This window comes from Benincasa hispida, chromosome 9, assembly GCF_009727055.1.
Source record: "Benincasa hispida cultivar B227 chromosome 9, ASM972705v1, whole genome shotgun sequence".
Lineage (NCBI taxonomy): Eukaryota > Viridiplantae > Streptophyta > Magnoliopsida > Cucurbitales > Cucurbitaceae > Benincasa > Benincasa hispida.
The window spans coordinates 66,025,115-66,047,799 of NC_052357.1; the positions used below are offsets into that span (position 1 = coordinate 66,025,115).

The window sequence follows — 22,685 nt, forward strand, 5'->3', positions numbered from 1 at the left end:
CATGGGACTATATTGACTTACCCCCGATAAGAAACACATTGGTTGCAAGTGAATCTACAAGATCAAGACTTACTCTGACGGTTCTGTTGAGCGTTATAAAGCTCGGTTGGTAACAAAAGGATATTCTTAAGAGTATAGGATCAATTACGAAGAGAACTTCGCACATGTGGCACAAATGACATCTGTTTCGTGTCTCTTAGTAGTTGATGCAACTAAACAATGGCCACTTTTCAAATGGATGTCAAAAACGTCTTCCTTAATGGGGTCTTATCTGAGGAAATATATATGCAACCACCCCATGTGTCTCTTGTCCATCTCAGAAAGTATGCTTCCTCCAACGAGCACTGTATGGTTTGAAACAAGTCCCTCGAGCTTGGTTTGCAACTTTTAATTCCACTATCATTCAACTTGGATATATGTCCAAATCTCATGACATGGCACTATTTACACGGTAGACAACTCATAGTTCTTCTTCTCCTGTATGTTGATGATATGTCATTACAGATGATCCTGAAGCTATCTCTGATCTACAACACTATCTTGGTGAACATTTTGAGATGAAGGACTTAGGTTCACTCAGTTACTTTCTTGGCCTTGAAGTATCATTAAGCTTTTCCAATTATTCGTTGTCTCAAGTAAAGTATACCTGAGATCTTTTGGTGCACTTCGGTATTACTGACTCTGCTACAGCTCCAACACCACTCGATCCCAATGTTCGCTTGACTCTGTTTGATGGAATTCCACTTGGGGATGCCAGTTTCTATCATTAGCTTTTCGGCAGTCTTATTTATCTGACAGTCACTCGTCCTGACATTGCATATATTGTTCACATTGTTAGTCAGTTCATGGCTGCCCCTCGAACCATTAATTTTCTTGTTGTTCTTTATATCCTTCATTATGTCAAAGGTACTTTGAGGCATGGACTTCAATTTTCTTCCCAGTCTTCCCTAGTTTTATCAGGCTATTTTGATGCTGATTGGGCTGGTGATCCTACTGACCGACGTTCTACCTCCGGTTATTGTTTCTACCTTGGTGATTCTCTCATTTCTTGGTGCAGTAAGAAACAAAGTGTTGTTTCCGGTTCTAGTATGGAATCTAAATATCGTGCTCTAACTGATGCTACGTCAGAACTCTTGTGGCGGCTTCTTACTGATATAGGAGTCCCTCAGTCGTCTGCCACTATACTTCACTATGACAATCGTAGTACAATTCAAATTGCTCACAATGATGTTTTTCATGAACACACCAAGCATATTGAGAATGATTTTCACTTTGTTCGCCATCATCTCTTGAGCGAAACTCTGATGTTACGCTCTATTTCCACTGTCGAGCAACCCGCCGACATCTCACCAAAGTTTTGCCTCCTGGTTGTTTTCCCCAACTACTTAACAAACTCAAGTTGATTCCTACCTAACCACCTTGAGTTTGAAGGAGGATGTGAATATATATTAAGTCATGTGAATACAAAGTCTCCTGTATACTAGGTCTCCTTTGGAGAATCTTTAGGTTTTGGTTAATTTAGTTAGGCTTTATTCTTAGGGTGTTAATACAGTATTTATACCCCTGTACAATTCCTTGTAAACACACACTTAATAAATACATCTTTCATAAGAACAAAATTGAACCATCAAACTAGAGCTAACGTCTACTCTCCATGTTGAATTAAAAAACCAATAAATAAGTTCTTAACATTCAACATTTATTTAAAAATCAACAAGAAAATAGATAATTTTTAATATACAATTACATATCAAGAATGGGAATTCTTATGTGTTTTAAAAGTAGAATGCAATATTGATTACTTTAGAAGCTTCTTGAAATATCTACATAAATAACTTAAAACATATAAATATTAGAATGCAATACTAACTATTTTAGAAATTTCTTGAAGTATCTACATAAATAATTTAAACATATAAATATTCTCATCTTTAGATTTATTTAGAATATTGTAAATAAGTACCTCAAAATAAATACTCTAGAAATATCGTAGCATTTCTTTAGAGCTCCAAAGAGTTCTGAAGAATTCCTTTAGATAAGAATATATCCATCGAAATATCTAAGATATTATATATCTAAATGTTGGGAAAAAAATATAAAAATAAGTGAAACAAGTTGTACAGTAACTCTAAAGCCAAACAAGTTAACAGCCAAAAGTTAAGAGGGCATTTGGGGCGCAGAATAGATCATTATAGTTTGTGAGTAATAAACTGTGTGTTATTATAGTCTGTGTTTGGGGTGCAGACTATTATGATCTGATTTACAGTAGTCTGTATTTGGGGTGCCGAATATTTTAGTCTGTGTTATAATAACATGCGTTTGGAGTACAAATTATTATAGTATGAATTATAACAACTTGTAATTTGAATGTATATTTTAGACCTTGTGTAATTTTTTCTACTATTATTATTTATAATACTAGTAATTATGCATATAAAATATCATATTTTGAAAATATAATCAAAACTATATGTTCCACCAACTTGTACAAAATTAATTGGATTTTAAATTATGTTAAAAGCTAACCATTTTTTGTCATTTTGGGAGGTACTTTAGTTAACGTGGACAAAAAAAAAAGTACATTACTTTTGGATGCAATTCATGTATTTCATATGTAAAGCTCCCTTTTCTGGAGGTAAAAAAAAATTCAAGACAAAATAACTAACTCATGATTGCATGATTAAAATATTGACCAGTAATATTTCATATCAAATCTACTACAAACTTAAATGCGTAATTGAAATAGAGTAATCGTTGTTCATTATCAAAAAATAGTCCAAAACACGGATTGATCTAACATTCTCTTGAAAGAGGAGGTTGCAATAGTCAAACTTCAAGGTTGTGGGAACGAATGAGAAGCTCTTTGTATCTTGCACACTACGGAATATGATTTGCATAAGTTTCACACTCTATCGGTTATGCAATTCAAGAATATCTTAGAGTTGGCTCACAACTTCTACACGCAGTTCGACTTCTATTGCATGTTTCTCTTTCGGCCATTCTGCAATCATCTTCAACTGGTCATTTGCAAAGTCCATCAGATTCCTAACAATCTCTACCATTTCAGATTGATTTCCACTTTGTTTCCTCTTACTTCCTCTCGAAGCATTTCCTCCTTCAGTGCTTCGACCAGTACATATTCTATGCATCTCATCCTGTGACATGTCCCATTCTTAGGGGGAACACCATTATTCATATGGTTTGGCATGTTAGACCTCACATCCACAAAGGTCTTTGACCATACTCCCATAGCCCGATCCTTGCCAAAGACGTAGGCCAGATCATCATACTATAGGAACAACTTGTGTAGAAGTCCTTTTGCTGCAGGATGACTCTTCACGAAGGGTAAAATGGATGTTATGATTAGGTTCCAATATTCGTAAAATAATTTAGACAAAATTACACATTCACTCATCCATCGAATAACTCTCACTATGTAGTGATGCAAAGGATTGGTAATCTTTTTTTAAAAACAAATCAGCAAACTAATTTTTTATGTTCCGTTTTTCATATTATTCTAAAAACGATATACTATATATTGGTAATCTTAAATAATAATAATAATAATAATAAAAATAAACAGCAAACTGATTTTTTTTTTTTTTTTAATGTTATTCTAAAAACGACTACACTATAGATTGGTAATCTTTTTTAAAAAACATATACAGTCGACTGATTTTTTTGTGTTCTTTTTTTATGCCATATTAAACAACATTGATTTTTTATGTTTTTTTTTTTTTTTATGTCCTTTAAAGACAAGTACAACAAAGGTGCTTTCTCTATGTAAAATATGAACTAATACTTCTATAAAAAATTCTTGTTATTCCTTCAAACATAGCAACAAGTATAAACTCATGTTATTCATCCAAACATAAAAATCCTTCAAATATTCATCCAACTATAGATGCATGTTATTCATCCAAACATAACAAATTTTGCAACGACTATAAATTCATCTTTTGGTACTGTAATGAAAATATAAGTCAACATGCCTTCAAAGTACCTTTTTTCTATAAAGCAGAAGGATATATGAATATTCCTCCAAACAACTATAAATTCATGTTATTCATCCAAACAACTATAAATATGAAACAAACATATATGAATATTTTCATCATACAAACAACTAGAAACAAGAATATATGAATATTTGTCCAAACAGCTATAAATTCATGTTAACGAACCTTACGCAACGCTCAAGTATGCTAATGGTCCACCCCGATAAGAGCATACAAAAAGTATTATTAGCAATAAACATAAGTAAGAAAGAAAAGTGTGTAACCTAAACCTCGAAAAGAATTATATAAAGCGGAATGATAATTTCAAATTCCATAATAATGACAAATAGTTATCACCTTAGCAAGATATTGATGATAAACAGTGTTTGATGTGGTTGATTCGTAACAAGATCAACCCTAGAACAAATTACAATAAAGAGCATTAGTACCATACAAAACAAGTTATAATAGGAAGGTACTAGTCAACACCCGTGATAACAAAATGTTGAAAGAAGTGGAAAAAGACATACCAATTACATCTATAAAGTAGATGGAATGTGTTTTTTCTTATAGTTGAATGCAAGTGAGACCATGACTATAAAGTGAAAAAAAATGAACGGAATAGGGTCCAATCTCAGAGTTATGAAATTCATTCATTGAAACTTAAATTTCAGATAATTTCATGAATAATGGTAAATAAGAAATCAACAATGTAGATAGAATGACCAACAATTGATTTTAGACCAGAGACAAACAATGGTAAAACATTTCATTCAAGGAAAAAGAATTGGAAATTAGAGACGAATAATGGAGATAACAGAAACTAAAGGATGCAAAAAATTATGGTAATGTGAAATGAAGCAGATGATAAGAAAATAGTGGAGACAAAAGAAACGACATACCAATTGTATTAAGCAAGTAGATGGAATGGGTTTAACCTAAAGTTGACGTGAAGTGAGACCCATATATAATAGTTGTGTGAACTATTGGCCCACCAATTTTGTAAGTGAGACCCATATATAAATAAAAGTCAATAATTTTGACAAAAACCTACCTAATAAAAAGTAACAACATCCACTGTCAATCAATATACAAGAAACTATCCTTAAAACAGGGGATATGACAATAATGAATACAATAAATAGTTACTAACAACCACTATCAATATACAATAAACAATGGACAAACAGAGGCTAAAAGTTACAAAATGGACAGGTAATGGACAAATAAAGATCGAAATGAATAAACAATGGACAAATAGATACCAAAATTTATGAAAATGGCCAAACAATTGACAAACAAAGGCCAAAAGTGACAAACAATAGATAGACAAAGACCAACACTACAAAAATTTTAGGCTTTAATGTCGGTTGAAAAAAGTGAAATCAGATGTAGTGATGTCGTTTTTAAAAAAATGGATCGATATTAAAAAAATGCTATAATGTTGGTTTAAAACCGACATTAAAGATCCTAATTTATTTTTTTAACTTTAATAAAAAAAAAATCTCTCTTTTTCATTTCACTACCTTTCTTTTCTATCCTTTCTCACTTCTCTCTTACAAACCCTTTCTTCCCCTTGACCGTACCAATCATCTCCGGCATTCGTGGGTTGGCATCGTGTCGTTCGCATGCAGATCCAGTGTTCATGGGTTGTCTTCGTGTCGTTTGTGTGCAGATCTGGCCATGCAGATCGCGTTTTGTGTGCAGATCCGACGTCCGCGTGTAAATATGGTTGTGCAGATTGCGTTTCGTGTGTAGATCCAACGTTCATGTGTAGATTTGACCGTGCAAATCGTGTTTCTTGTACGGCTCTAGTGTTCGCATGCAGATTTGACCATGTAGATTCGACGTTCGTGGGTTGTTGTCGTCGGCATTACAAGCTCATTCGTGTTGAGTAAGTCGTTCGGTCGTCAGATTTATTCCAATCTTCGAGCTCCGGTTCAGATCTTTTCAAGCTTGTGGGTTGTTTGGGTTATTTGCTTGGAAAGGTAAAATTTTCTTTTCATATGTATTCTCAATTTAGTACTTTAAAGTTATTTCATTCATTTTATTTTTATACTAATGATTAAGCTTCTTGAAATTTTGAAATGTTTGAATTAAATTAGTTCAAGAATATATACTTGGTTGGTAGTCTTGCTTGGTGTGATTCAAGTGTATATTAAAACCATTTTTGTTCAATTATATATAAACTAATTTGGTCTTACTTGGTTGATTAAGCTTACTTGGTGTGGTTCAAGTGTTATTTCATTCATTTTATTTTTATTCCAATGATTAAGTTTCTTGAAATTTTGAAATGTTGAAATGAAATTAGTTCAAGAATATGTACTTGAACCACACCAAGTAATAAATAATCACACCTCACCTACAGTGGCATGCGTGTGGGACGTCCACCGAACCCACATGGTCTATCTCCTCACTCTCTCCAAAACATAGGTACCCCTTGGGGCCCAAACATATAGCCCAAGGTTGGAGTACAAAACGGAGACTTCTTTTCCAAATTCTCCAATGTGGGATTCTCCAACCAAAGGTTGATTCCCTATTATTTTTGAAAAAAAAAAAATCACCAACACTTTCATAGTTTTCAACCCTTTGCATGGGAATTTATTCCCAGACATTCTTATTTCCCATAGACAAAGGTTTTCTATTCCATTCTAAAATGGTGGGCTTTATCTTTTCCCATCCCCATCTGTTTTTTTTTATTTTATATATAATTTCATTTGGAATATAATCAATTAATTAATATTAATTTAACAAAATTGATATAAACTTTATTTTAATAAATTAATAGTAATTTATTAAAATATTTACTTAACTTATTTTTATAATAAAATTTTATTAAAGGAAGGAAATTACTTTTTTATACAAATTATTAATTAATTAGTTAACAATATCTTAAATATATTTAATTAGTAAACTTATATTAGTTTAATCTAGTTAGTACAAAAAATCATTTTCCAATAATAACAATTGATTACTTTATTATTTTTTAATAATCAACTAATTATTTATTGAGACAAATTTTAATCTGATCATTCAATATGAACATATAATTAATATTGATTATTTATAATTACTCAGCTATTAATTGTGATTAATTTATACTATTTGATTCATTATTAACATATCATATTTATAAAACTTTTTTTAGTATTATTTATTAATATATCATATTGTTATGGAAAATTCTTGTAAATAGAAAAATCCCAAAAATATTTAGCAAAAAGTTTAAAAAATGCTTGCACTTTTGAACCTTTTACTATAAAGTGTAAATATTTTTTTAAATAATTTTTTTAATCTCATTTTCCACTTTTTATAAAGTACATTGTGTATTAAAATTTATTTTCTTATATTATTTAATTAAATTCGAAATTACTAATGTTGAACTTAGTTAATTATAAAATGATCAAATATTATATTATAATTAATATGGTGTTCCTTAAATATATTAATTGATTAATTTTAATTATAAATTACTCAAATCTTAAATATTATTGTTCGCACGAGATTTCAAGAGAAATTTATTTCATGGAACTTGAACTTTGTATTTATATTAATTTTGTGGAAAGTGAGTACATTCTCTAATACATAGTATTTTGATACTTTCAAAATCAATTATAATCTTTAAGTTGGTTGATCTTCTTGAACGATCGATTTTTGGGCTTATTGATCTTCTTGGATGATCGACTTTTGGCTTGATGATCTTCTTGGACGATCGGCCTTTAGGCTTATTGATCTTCTTGGACGATCAACCTTTGGGCTTATTGATCTTCTTGGACGATCGACTTTTGGGCTTGTTGATCTTCTTGGATGATTGGCGTCGATGTTAAGGTTGGTTTGATGCGATGTGGTTCGATCTCTAGTACTTGATCCTCTGATTCTCTCTCGGTTAGGTGGATGTGTTTGACTTGAAGAAGAAAAGCACCGAACATTCTTGAAGTAGAAGTCTTGGAAGAGTGTTTATGTCTTCCAGGGTCTTCTGGCTTCTAGGAGTGCAACTTCAGAAGTCTTAGGAGTCTTCTGCTTGTTGATGAATTCTCTCTGGGTTCTCTGAAGGTAGAATTGCTTGTATCTTCAAAGGACTTCAGTCTTCAGAAGGCTTGCATCTTCAAAAGACTTCAGTCTTCAGAATGCTTGAATCTTCAAAGGACTTTAGTCTCTTCAGAATGCTTGTGTCTTTGAAGGACTTCAGTTTTCAGGTGTGGTCAGCTTCAGGAGTCCAGGAGTCTTCTGATTGTAGAGAATTCCCTATAAGATCTCTAGAGTATAGAATTGCTAACCTCTCCAAATGAGAAGTGCTTCTCTATGTATAGAGTTCACAGGTAAGCTTGGGCTTGGTTGATCCATGGGTCTGGCATTTGGGCCTAATTAATCGAATTTAGGCCTGATTTGACATTTGGGTCAAATTCAACATATTTTTTTAGTTTAATTGGACTTTGACACAAATAATAATATCAAATTGGGTCAAATTAATCTTATTCAACGGTCATGATAAAACCACGGGGCATCATTGAAATTTGTCTTCAACTTCCATTAAAGACAAATGTCAACTCCTAATTGAGCCCAAATTTAATGATTTAGAATTTCGTCATTAATTTGGTAAATGACATGACAACTTGTGATTGGTCCAAAATTTTTCATTCAACAAATGCCCCTTTCGAGATTTATGCACATATATGGGTGAATAAATCTCGAAAAATATAAAATTAGAATTAAAATCCAAATATATTTGTTCTTGAATTTGACCTCAATTGATGTGTTAGTCAAAGTACATAAGTTTAACTTGAATTTGGTATAAAATTTGGAATATGCCCAAATTTTAATTTGAGATTTTATCCTTAATAATTTGGCATGAGGATAAGAGTCTGGTGATCTGGTGATTTAGATCTAGTATAAAATTTGGAATATGCCCAAATTTTAGTTTGAGATTTTATCCCTAATAATTTGGCTTGAGGATAAAAATTTGATTTGGATTTAGGGATAAAATTTGGAATATGCCCAAATTTTAATTTGAGATTTTATTTACAATTTAATCTCAATGTTGAACAATTTGATTTTGAATAAAATTTGGAATATGACCAAATTTTAATTTTTGATTTTATTCACATGCCAAATTGTGATTTTATCCACAATTTAAATTTGATTTTGAATAAAATTTGGAATATGTCCAAATCTTAGTTGAAGATAAATTTAAGGACAAAATCTGATAAAATCAAATTATATAGGGAATTTGTTTAATTTTGAAATTAGGATAGAATCAAATTAGGAAATCTAATAAAAAAAATCAAATATTTTAAATCAAATCTTTATTTGATTTGGATTTCCTAATTTGTTATGTAACCTAGTAACCTCTATAAATAGGACCCAAACCCTCCATTATCCTCATCCCCTCCTTCTAATCTTTCCTTTCTCTCATTTTCCTCTTCTTCTTTCAACATTTTCTTCCTTTTGTTTTTTTTTCTTTCTTTCTTTTTCCTTCCCTCTTTTTTTTTTTAGCAAAGTTTTCTTTTCTATTTGCTTTTTTTTCAACACTTTTCTTTTTTTTTTCCATGTTTTTTTATTTCTTTTTTTTTTCAGAAGATTTTTTTTTATATTTTTTAGTTATAGCGCAACCAAAGGAGCACAACCAAACAATTTTTTTTAAACTCACCGACCTGTCTTTGGTGCACATAAGGACGACCTTGGCATGATCTATCTATTGTATCCCTATTCGTGCTTGTGTTCGTGCTTCCTGATCGTCATGAGGGGCCCGCAAAGGCTTACAACCCCTCATTCGATCACAGTCTACCTTGTAGCATCGTTCGTGCATATCCTTATTGTCATGGGAGGGGCCTCACCAAAACTTACAACTCTCACATTCGATCACCCTAGGGTGGATCTCGAAAAGGTCTACCTTGTAGCACCGTTCGTACATCCTGATTGTTATGGGAAGGGCCGCCAAGGCTTATAACTCTCCCATTCGATCATCCTAGGAAGGATCCTGGAAAGGTCTGTCTTGTGGCGCCATTCATGCATCCTGATCTTCATGGGAGGGGCCCTGCAAAGGCTTATAACTCTCCCATTCGATCACCCTAGGGTGGATCTCGAAAAGGTCTACCTTGTGGTACCGTTCGTACATCCTGATCGTCGTGGGAGAGGCCCTGCTAAAGCTTACAACTCTCCCATTCGATCACCCTAGAGAGGATCTCGAAAAGGTGTACCTTGTAGCACCGTTCGTACATTCTGATCGTCATGGGAAGGGCCTCGCAAAGGCTTACAACTTTCTCATTCGATCACCCTAGGGAGGATCTCGGAAAGGTCTACCTTATTATGTTACTCCTTGATCAAAATTTAAAGATAAGGCAAATATGCCATCGAGTATTAAAGAAAAGGAAGATATGTCATCCAACTTTGAAGATGGGAAGAATATGCCATCAAGATTTTGAGCGAAGTCAGGTTGGTCAGAGTCGATCTCGCATATAAGGCGGAGCCGGACGGGCCAAAGTTGTCCTCGCATATGAAGTGGAGCCGGATGGACCAGAATTGTCCTCGCATATGAGGTAGAGTTGGGCAAACCAAACTTGATCTAGCATATGAGGTAGAACCACACCAACATTTTTGGAGAGGAAGCGAAGCTACAGCAACATTTTGGAGAAGGGGTGAAGTTGTACCAACATTTTGGAGAGGAAACGAAATTGCACCACGCTTTGGAGATGAAGTGAAACTGCATCACCAGTTTGGAGATGAAGTGAAACCNTTTGGAGATGAAGTGAAACCGCGCCATCAGTTTGGAGATGAAACGAAGCCACGCCACGGCTTTGGAGATGAAGCGAAGGCGTGCCAACATTTTGGAGAGGAAACGAAACCGCATCACGACTTTGGAGATGAAGTGAAGTCACGCCATCAATTTGGAGATGAAGCGAAGCCACGCCACAACTTTGGAGATGAAGCGAACCACGCCAGACTTTAGAGATAAAGCAAAACTACGCCAACATTTTGGAGATGAAGCGAAGTCGCGTCATCAGTTTGGAGATGAAGCGAAGCCACACCAAAACTTTGAAGATGAAGTGAAGCCACTTCATTAGTTTGGAAATGAAGTGAACCACGCCAGACTTCGGAGATGAAGCGAAGCTGCGTCATGATTTTGTAGACCGAGTCATTAAAGATAGAGCGGAGCCATGCAAACCGACCATGAACTTGAAGATGAAGCGAAGCCATGCACACCGACCTTGAGCTTGAAGATGGAGCGGAGCCATGCACACCAACCTTGAACTTGAAGACGGAGCGGAGCCATGCACACCGACCTTGAGCTTGAAGATGGAAATGGGGCCATGCACGCCAATCTTGAACTTAAAGATGGAACAACATCGATGGAGTCTTTAAACTTGAAGATGGAGAAGCATTGATGAGACCTTCGTGTTTGAGTTTGACAAAGCATCGAAAAATCCTCCGCATTTGATTTTGACAAAGCATCGGCGAATCCTCTGCACTTGAGCTTGAAGAATCGGTGAATCCTCCGCATTTGAGCTTGAAGCATCGGCGAATCCTCCATACTTGAGTTTGACGAAGCATCGATGAATCTTCACATTGAGCTCGACTTCACGACTTTGAGCATGAGGATGGCATTGCAAAGCTTCCAGACTTGAGCATGAAGATGAAGCATCGACGAAGCCTCTAAACTTGAAGATGAAGGAGCATCGATGAAGCCTCTGAACTTGAAGATTGAAGAGCATCGATGAAGCCTCTGAACTTGAAGATGGAGGAACATCTAAGTTTGATTTTAAAGAGGAAGCGAAGCATCTAAGTTTGATTTTAAAAAGGAAGCAAAGCGCATTCCAAGTGTGTGCTTTTTATTTATTGTGTTAGCTCTTTACGAGAGATGAACATCTTCAATCCATTGTGTTGCCCCCAATAAGGATGAATCTGGAGTGTCATTCTTTAACGGAGATGATCAACATCAATCTTGTAGTATCATACTTAGGTGGTTTTGGTACCTTTTCTGATGGACTAAACTTAAATTTCTTTAAGTTTCCTTCGTACTTTAAAGAAAGGAATCAAATCATGACGTAGTTCGAGTTTTTTTTTTTTTCAACTAGACTGAACTTGAAGTTTCTTTCAAGCTGCCTACAAACCCTTCGTAATGATAGGGATCAAGTCATAATGTAGTTCAAAAAGAATGTTTTTTTTTTTTTTTATACACGATTGAACTTAAATTTCTCTAAATTGCCTATGTACCCTTTATAATGACAGGGATCAAGTCGTAACGTAGTTCGTAGAAAGATTTTTTTTTTTTTTTTGGGGGGGGGGAGCGTTCACATTTTAAGCTCATGTGAGCTAGAAGCATCATGCAGTTTAGGCTCTTGCGATGAGGAGCTTCTTCATTTAAACTTCAGAAGCTCTTATTTCATCATGGTTTTGATCATCCTCTTCATTTGTAGGATTTATCAATATGATAAGTTTTGGCTTCACTGTCAAGGAACTTTCTATACTTATGTCAACAGAAAATTTCCTTTTCATGTGTGAAGGGACACGACTATGAATCTTTTCGTCATTGTTTTCTTCATGGAATGATGTTGCCTTCAAGATTTTCATCCTTCCTTTATGTTGATTGTTTGTTGTCTTGAGACGATTAAAAGCAGATGCTGAAGGTCGATCTTTCTTTGATGTGGATATACTTAGCCTTTTGAAGGCTGAAGATCGAGTAGAAGTAGCCGTTGGACATTGGCCTTCTTCTCCTACCGTGTGATAACGAGCAGAAATGCACATTATTACAGTGCTAAGTTATAAAACAATGCAGGATTGCGATGATAAAAATATACAATATTACGTCCAAAAGCATTAAGTTCACAATATTGTGGTCGCATGCATCCATCGCATTAAAACAGCTAACTTGAGTATTTTTGTGTAGAAAATGCGTTGACGCAAGGCAAAAGTGCGATCCACAGAAATTAACGTCCGAGCGCATTAAGAGATTGCGTTAACGCAAGGCTATGCGATCAAATTGCGCTCGCGAATATCTGCTCGAGAAGGTTGCCGCATAGAATCGGTGCATCTTTGGTGGGCGCATCTGGCTGAAAAGCATAATAAATCATGATGGGACAGAAAACTGATGATTGTCGATTCCGAATTAAGTTGACAAACCGTTAACAACCTACTGTAGCAAGTACACTCAACTTTTCGGTGGCAAATATTTGGTGCATCAGACAGAGAATTAATGTCATCCCATCAGTGCAATCATAAGAGAGAAAAAGTCTTTCACCCCGAAACTCTATAAATACCAAAGGCCACCTTTAGAAAAAGAGTTCAAAAAATTAGTTAGTTCGACAGTTAGATAATTTTCCATATAGATAGAAGTAGCCTTGTTCATAGTTTTTTCTTTTACTTAGAAGGTGGAAGCAAAGGAAGTGAGATTTTACCGAGAGATCATTCCGGTGAACTTGGAAGAGTACCGGAAGCGTCGAGAGCAGAGAGAGGGCCAACTCCTGTGGAAGCAGGAACATCTTTTGAGCAGAATAGAGTTAATAGTGTAAAAGCCTTGGGAAGCAAAGAATTGCTACCAGGCTCTCTATCCTTATCTTCCATTGTCATTTTGTACGCTGAACTGATTCATAGAAATGGAATTTACATCTTTATATCTGTTCATTACGCATGAGTAGTTAAATCTGTCGAATGGGTTGAGAAGCATTTAACTAGCATAACTGGGGATCTTCATTCTATGTGATTATCTTGTATTATTTATGCGTCATTCGTCCATTAGAGATACTCGAGAGGGTAGTCTAAGGATAGAATTTAGGCTTGGAAAAGTTAGGTTAGAATCTAGGCTCGGGAGAGTCAGATTAGAAACACATAATCAAGAGATAGTAGCTTAGGAATAAGCGTTGTTTGCTATTAACGCATCGCATGCATCCTAGAGATAGGTTATAATTGTATGCGATCACCTTGTCCTTGTGTGCATCTTGCATCATCGTATAGGCAAGAAGTAGAGACTTAGGAATAAACTCTATAGATACTACTGCATCTGCATTGGAAAATGATTTGTTGTTGCATGAGTGTAGCATGATCACATAGTTTGATGCATTCTCTAGAAATGCTAGCTAAAGACCTTTTCAACCCATTCCTCTGCATACTCAGTGTATCTGTCTTATAATCATTCTTTTCTCAAATCCGCTGTATACTTTTTATACTTTAAACAACAAACCAACCAAACCCTTAATTTATTTGTTACTGCGAAGTGATCTAAAAAGTACTACCGCAAATTGTTTTCCTTAGTCCCTGAGTTCAACCCTCGACTTAACAGGAAACTTAGTAGGATTTATACTTGGGTCCTGCTGAGAAAACTTGTTGCACAACACATTTTCCATCACCGCAATTCCTTCCATTATTTCACCGCATAAAATAACGCATCACCGCGGCCATACTCAATCTTTGAAAGACTGAAGATCGAGCACTTGAAGGCTTAAGACGATCGAAGATATAAGTTTTTTCCTTCATTTCTTCTGAGTCGTTGACTTATTCGGTAGTTATATAATCATTGTCGACTTCCACTATGTCGATAGTGTGACATGCAATAACTTCTGATACTTTCTCTGGATGATTATTGAGAAAGCTTCTTGGGAGAAATTCTGTCAAAGTTACCGCCCATCGAAATTTGAGGGAAATCCTTGTCTTCTTTCTTAGCAGGCTTAGGCTTCCATGCCTCATTTTTTCCTTTCTTTTTATGAGTCTTGTTCCTTCTTTTATAGCTTCGATAGGAGCGCGATTCTTTTTGGGTGGAGTTTGATTGTCTTCTTTTTCGATGAGTCACAACTATCCACCCTTCATTGTCATCTTCAACTAGCTCATCTTTCTTTTTGAAATTTGTTGTTTGAATCTATTGTTGGAACTAAACAACTATAGGCTCGAATGCTCCAAACTGGATCAGGCTTTGTCTTTGAGTATGGGACACAGACAGCGTTGAAACACTTGAAGTTGCCGCTACTGTAACATGATTTGTCTGAGTTATTTCATCCAAATCTACCTCAATCATTTTTTCATGAGCCAACTTCAGAATTCGTTCCTTCGGCACGAATCACCTTTCAACTAGGTGACTAACGACCTGATGATACTTGCAGTAGTTAGGATCATCTACTTTTCCTGCTTGTTCTGGCCGCTTATATTCCTATAGCTGAATAAGTTGCTTCTCTAGCAATTGCTCCAACATATCTGCCACATCAGAGTCAGGGAATGGATAAACCTTCTCTTGTCTTTCTTTAAGAGTTGGATGACGCTTCTCGCCCACATTGTGCCTTCTTTCAAATTTTGTTTGTTTTCCTTTGGAGGAAAATTTCAATGGGGTCACGTGAACGACCATAGATTCTTTTGTAGCACTATCCATAATCTTTTCTGTGCCCTTGGGTTCATTCTTGTATTTTCTCCTTTCCGAGACTAGGAAATCTTTAGTTCCCCTGTTGGCGATGCTCAGCTCTATATCATGAGCGTGTGTTGCCAACTCCTCAAATGTACGAGGTTTTATCCCTTGTAGGATGTACAGAAGCTCCCAAGGCATGCCTTGAGTGTACATCTCCACTGCAAATAATTCAGTGAGTCTATCTTTGCAATCCAGACTCAATGCTCTCCATCAGTTGATGTAATCAATGGTTGTCTCTCCCTTCCATTGTTTGGTGTTTGTCAGCTTCATTATGCTACAGTGCACCTTGTACTGTAGAAGTGGTTCAGGAACTCCCTTTCTAGCTGTTCCCAACTGTCAATCACTTCTGGCTCCAAATCAGTATACCAATCGAAAGCATTTCCTTTCAAGGTACGGACGAACTGCTTGACTAGTTGGTTTCCTTTGGTTCCTACATTTTCGCAGGTTTCAATGAAGTGTGCAACATGTTGTTTTGGATTGCCCTTTCTATCAAACTACTGGAACTTTGGAGGTTGATACCCAATCGACATTCTTAGGTTATCGATTCTCTTTGTGTACGACTTGGAGTACATAAAGGAGGACTATGATGGTCTTCCGTATTGAACCCGTATGGAGTTTGTAATCATATCCTGCAACTGTTGAATTGACAGGGTGGCAACCGAGGTAGATTGTTGCGGCTGGTCTTTCTGCAAGACAGTTTTTCCTTTGTCATTAGCTTTTATAGTTGGAGATTGGCTCGACTCTGTGGTTTCTCAAGCCTGTATTTGATCTCTTAAAGCTGCGATTTCATGATCTCGCTCTTCAACAACATTCGTTAGGAAATTTATCTTCCTTTCCATCTCTGCCATGGCTGACTCAGCCATTACGTCAGTCACCATGACAGATACTACATCAAAATACGATTCTTTATCTGATGGATCAGTAGCAGAAACATAGCCGTCGATCAAGGGATTTTCTCTAATACCGATCCCGCCTTTAGTAGATTCCATTAGATTTTCTGTGATGACAGAGCTTATGTAAGTATCGCTTGTGGCAGTAGTTTTGGATACAACTTTCTTTGGTGCCATTTGTAGGTTTATTGACTTGGATGACGAGAGAGATGAGAGGTAGAGAGGTCCACTGGGCGTGCCAATTTATTTGCACGAGATTTCAAAAGAAATTTATTTCGTGGAACTTGAACTTTGTATTTGTATTAATTTTGTGGAAAGTGAGTACATTCTCTAATACATAGTATTTTGATGCTTTCAAAATAAATTATAATCTTTAAGCTGGTTGATCTTCTTGAACGATCGACCTTTGGGCTTGTTGATCTTCTTGGGTGATCGGCCTATGGGCTTGTTGATCTTCTTGGACGATCGACTTTTGGGCTTGTTGATCTTCTTGGACGATCGACCTTTGGGCTTGTTGATCTTCTTGGACGATCATATTCTTGGATGATCATATTCTTGGATGATCAGCCTTTGGGTTCGTTGATCTTCTTGGATGATTAGCCTTCGGGCTTTTTGATCTTCTTGGAGGATTAGTGTTCGCACGAGACTTCCGGAGAAACCTTTTTTGTGGAGTTGAACTTGAGTTGGTGGTGATGTTGAGGTTGGTTTGATGTGATGTGGTTTGATCGCTAGTACTTGATGCTCTGATTCTCTCTCGGTTGGGTGGATGTGCTTGATTTGAAGAAGAAAAATACCGAACGTTCTTGAAGTAGAAGTCTTGGAAGAATGTTTGTGTCTTCCAGGGTCTTCTGTTTTCTATAAGTGCAGCTTCAAGAGTCTTGGGTGTCTTCTGCTTATTGATGAATTCTGTCTGAAGGTAGAATTGCTTGTATATTCAAAGGACTTCAGAAGGCTTGTATCTTCAAAGGATAGTCTTCAGGTGTGGTCAGCTTCAGGAGTCAAGGAGTCTTCTGATTGTAGAGAATTCCCTATAAGCTCTCTGGAGTATAGAATTGTTGACCTCTTCAAATGAGAAGAGCTTCTCTAGAGTTCACAGGTGGGCTTGGGTTTGGTTGATCCATGGGTTTGGCCTTTGGGCCCAATTAATCGGATATAGGCCTGATTTGACATTTGGGTCAAATTCAACAAAAGCTTAGAGCCAAATTAATCTTATCTAATTCAACGGTCATGATAAAATCACGTGCCGTTATCGAAATTTGTCTTCAACTTCAATTCAGGACAAATGTCAACTCCTAATTGAGCCCAAATTTAATGATTTAGAATTTCGTCATTAATTTAGTAAATGACGTGGCAAGGTCCAAAATTTCTTATTCAACAATTATAATTAGAATTATTATTGACTCTTAATTAATTAAATTTTATCAATATATTGAATTATATTTATCATTGATTTGATCAATATATTAAAATTATATAAGATTTTTATACTTAATTTAATAAATTAAATACAAACATGATTTTTATTCATTAAATTCTGATAACATTTTCCATATACAACCAAACATCACATTTTATTCTCAAACATCCTTTATTCTTAAATATTTATAAAATCTTAAATCAAACGACTCTTAGGAATCAAATAATCAAAAGCTCAAATTACGAGGACTAAACATTAATTTAACCAGATATTATTCTACGCTATCCTGGAATATGGGTGTCCGATTAATGATTCAAAATCGCACGCAACTAGCTAGAGGGCTAATCTCTCTCTTTTCTCTCAAATTGAAAACCCTAATTCATTCTGCTCTCTCCATTTTCGAGAGTTGAGCGAACGAAATCGAAGCACCATGGTTTTCTATTTCAAAGCCCGGCCCGATGTTGGTGATTACACCATTTTCATGGGGCTCGACAAGTACGAGAACGAGGAGCTCATCAAATATGGCTTCCTCGAGGATATTTGGTAATTTACCGTATACGTCTCTTTATTATTTCTGTTTCTTTCACGGCTTGTTATTTGATGTCAATTCCATTGAGATATGGTTGAAAATGGTTTCCCTTGATTAATCAAGTCGGGGGAAAAGTGCTGATGTTTACGTCTTTGCTTACTTTTGATGTATTTGGAAATTGATATTCGATTTCCTTTTTGAGTTCAAAGTTCTACAAATTTGCGTGGTTGTTATTTGCTCTGATTTGAATAGAAATGGTAGCTATGACCATCCTTGGTTCCTCCTACAGAGCTTTATTAAACTGAAAATGAATATATGTGAGGATGTTGGCTGATTATGAAGGGAATAGGTTTCTTGTCTTAATTAATATCTTGAATTTTCGTTGCACAATCCTTAATCAGTGATACAGGACTCGGACTTATCACGGTCTTGACTGTTTTGTAGCATTAAAGGACTAAAGGGTTATCATGTAGTCTTTTGTATCTGATTTTCGTTTTAGGAGGGAGGACATTGCGTAAGTTTTCATCTATGAACAAAGGTTGTTTTGTGCAGGTTCCATGTAGACAAGATGTCATCTGCCCATGTTTATGTGAGACTGCAAAAAGGGCAGACCATTGATGATATTAGCGAAGGTTTGCTGGAGGATTGTGCTCAGCTTGTCAAAGCAAATTCTATTCAAGGTAGAATTTGAACAGTTTATTTCTAGAAAATTGAAGAATGTTAGCCATTTACGTGGTGAAACTTGTTTGTTTGTTCATACTTCAAACCTTTAGAATACATGTGCCTGGTTCTGAATTGCGTCACGTGGTAGGAGTTATTGACCATTATCTTTTTTATCTGACAGGAAACAAGGTGAACAACATTGATGTTGTGTATACACCTTGGTCCAATTTGAAGAAAACTGCGTCCATGGATGTTGGCCAAGTTGGTTTTCACAACCCCAAGATGGTAAGCTTAATTGTTTTAGTTTGGCAAGTGGATATGTCCATAAGGATTTTGTTTTATTTTGTCTTTCCTTTCTTTTTTAGAAATATTTATGCATCTTTATGTATGGGAATATTCAAGGTGATTTACAAAACCTTTGTCTTTATACACAATTCAGGTCCGAACTGTAAGGGTGGAAAAACGGATCAATGACATTGTTAATAGATTGAACAGGACTAAAGTGGAAAGGAAGCCTGATTTGAAAGGTAAATTGGAAATGACGTTTTTGTTGTAATTTTCTAGTGCCATACATGATACATCAAACATATCATAGTCATACCTTCTTTGCATGCATATGTACTTGTAAAACAGTTGACAAGCACTTTGTTTTCCATTATATAGCTGAACGTGAAGCAGTTAATGCAGCTGAAAGAGCAGAGAGGAAGCAACACCTGAGAGAAAAGGTTGGTGGCAACTTTTGTTCCGTCTCTGAAATTGCTCCTTTTTCTACGTCTACATCTTGGATTTCCATATTTCAACTTTGTCCTCTTCCCCGAGAGAGGAAATTCCTTTTTCTTGGAATTACTGTTGTCTCTTGAGTTGATATATTTGGCACGAGCGGGTCAGGCAGGTTGTCCTATGAGATTAGTCGAGGTGCGCATAAGTTGGTTTGGACACTCATGGATATATATATATATATAAAAAGAAAGGTATATTTGGCACGAGCGCTAACATGAATAAGTCATTTTTATTTTGCCTGTTATCTATCAAATTATAAAATACACAAAAGCGCGCACACACACAAAACATTTAAGATATGTATATTTTCGTTATGGTCTTAGCTTAGCTTTTCCTTCCCACGCAAAAGCAATGTAAAGAAGGTTGGTGGCTGGAAAACCTCATATTCTGTGTAGACATTCTTTCTCTAGCATTGTACTGCACTTCATAATTGTCTTGCTTCACAAGTTTGGAAGTGTTTATCTTGCAATTATATCTTTAGATATTTGCTAGTGACTATGATCATATTGATCATTTGCTTGCAATATATTTCTTCGTTACCAAACCTATATTGTCGGACCTGGTTTTGCTAGGTGGTTTTCATGAAGTATTGTGATTCTTTTCATGTCTAGTTACCGTAAAGTTCCATTTTTGTAGAAACGCCGCGAGGAACTGGAAAGGTTAGAAAAAGAGAGGCAAGCAGAGTTAAGGAGCTACAAGGGTTTGATGGTCTCTGAAAAGATGACATCTAACAAACAGATTGCAGCAACAAGCAAATCGCTACAAGAGCTGGAGGAGGATTTCATGTGATCGAATTGATCAGTGGTACAAATGCTGCAAAAACCAGCACCTAAACCTGCTCTTGTGTCGAGATGATGGTCATTTGCCCATTCAGTTTGTGGTTCTTGGCCCAAAGTTGTTCTCTCGTGAGTGATCAAATTGTCTTTAGCCTCGATGATATTCAACTTGTTGTGTCTACTTGATGATGACTATGCAAATAGAAAATTGCTGTGCCTTTCAAGAGAGCGGAGAAATGGTGTTCTGTAAGTTGTAATTACTGTTACTCTTGTTTAATGATGATAAGTTAGCTCGTTTTGGCGTACTTTTCTTTTTTTCAAAGTAAGAAAAAGGAATTCATCTTTTTTTGGGTATGGATTTTCTCTCTCTCTAGTTTTATAGTGAGTGGTGATTTTCTTTTTGATCTTTTGGTTGTTTAGACCCCACCCAATTTCTTCTGAGGCAGGTGAAAAGCTGCCATTGAAATTTGAAAGTCTGGCGTGTTTGCCTTTAACAAAAGTAAATTGTACCATAAACCGTTCGTTTTTCCCCTTTTTTTTTTTTTTTTTTTTTTTTTTTTTTTGGTGCCATTGAATGCTTTGGTTGACTCTGTTTCTCTTGTATTCTAAACTACGTCTCAACAAGGCTTGTGTTCTGCTTAAAAGATTAACATTTGAATTATAAGCTGAGCTGATGGACATGATCTTCCTTTTAGAGGTAAATTGTTGTATTTGATAATCATAATAATAATAATAATTCATTGTCATTTGAATTCAACTACTTGGTTCATATTGAAAACAAATTTCAATTTATCTCATTTTAGTGAATTGGTTAGGTTTAAAATCACTCTACAATTCATGTACTAACCATTAAATTAATAAGGGTTGTCTGGTAGGCAATATGAAAACATGATTGACATGAGATTGAAAGAGAATAGAGTCATAAACGAAAGGTAGAAATTAAATTTAAATTCAAATAATTTTTTAGAAGGAGATTTTTAAAAATAGAAAAATGAGTGAAATTATTAAATTTTAATCTTCTTTGATAGAAGTATATAGAAGTCTATCAATGGAGACATATAGAAGTCTATCAATATCTATTAGGAGTTTATCACTAATAGATGTTGATATGTAGGTTATTTCGATAAATAGTTTGACATTTTTTCTATCTATAATAAATTTTCACTAAATCATAAAATTAATTACAGTTATTCATTAAATATTAAATTGACTATAAACTCTTACTAATTAATTTATGAATTTGTTTTATATGTAAAATTTTTATATAAATTGAGTTTATAACATGAATATTATATTTACTATTGTTTTCATCTTTTCTAATTTAGTTATGCATTTTAAAATCTTGAAATTATAATTTGGATACACTGAAAAAATAAAAATGTTGTTTTTAGAATTGCACTATTTGTATCACATAAACTAGAAATAATTTTTGAAAACAGAATCCAAATTGCAGATCGAGTACATATTTGCTAAATTTAAACAGGTGCTAAGTAATCAAATATTTATTACCTTTTCAAAGGTCTAGCTCAAATACACCATTGTTGAAATGGGCAAAAATTAATTTATACTCTTAGGCATTGTATTGATCAAAATATATACTAATTTGATTTTTTATAAAGAAAATGTATTGATTTATATTTTAAACTTTTGCAAAAGAATTATTTAAACAATTTATTAGTGGTTTATAACTATTTTTACACCATTTCATTCACCGTATAATCAACTTAAAATCATCTAAATAAAATTACTCTTCCTCCAAAATCTTATTAAAGTAAAAGAAAAATTATCACCAACTTTTTTCGGAATAAGTGAGAACAATATAAAAGTGAAGAACATTAATATAAATAAAAATTATTATATTATATTAATCCATGTATTTTAAAAATTATTGTACACTTGTAAAAATGATGTACTAGTGATTTTAAAATGCAATTCTAACGAAAAGTTTAGTTATTTCATATTTGAAAATTTGAAATGTTAATGGACACATCTAATTATTTAAGATTTTAAGTGTTAAAAAGTCAAATATTTGAGAGGTATATATATATTTATTTATTTTTCAAAAATGAAATGGTGAAAGTTTGGTGAAGTTTTAAAAAGAAAAAGATGAAATAAAGTGTGACGGAGGTCGCTTCCCGTTAAAACTTGTCGATTACTGCGACCATCACACGTAATCACTGTCGGTAGTACGACATCCACGGTACACACGTGTCTAAATCCTGGCCGTCCAATTTCTACTCGTGCTGTCA

General features: G+C 34.8%; 1 protein-coding gene across 1 annotated transcript; it reads left to right on the top strand.

Moving 5' to 3' along the window:
* The first annotated feature begins 17,977 nt into the window (after positions 1–17,977).
* Positions 17,978–20,790, top strand: LOC120085001 (coiled-coil domain-containing protein 25). Its single transcript, XM_039040816.1, has 6 exons — positions 17,978–18,231; positions 18,770–18,897; positions 19,062–19,165; positions 19,320–19,407; positions 19,544–19,605; positions 20,297–20,790. The coding sequence occupies exons 1-6, from the start codon at positions 18,119–18,121 to the stop codon at positions 20,447–20,449; spliced, it is 648 nt and encodes a 215-aa protein (XP_038896744.1). The 5' UTR covers positions 17,978–18,118; the 3' UTR covers positions 20,450–20,790.
* Positions 20,791–22,685: the final 1,895 nt, after the last annotated feature.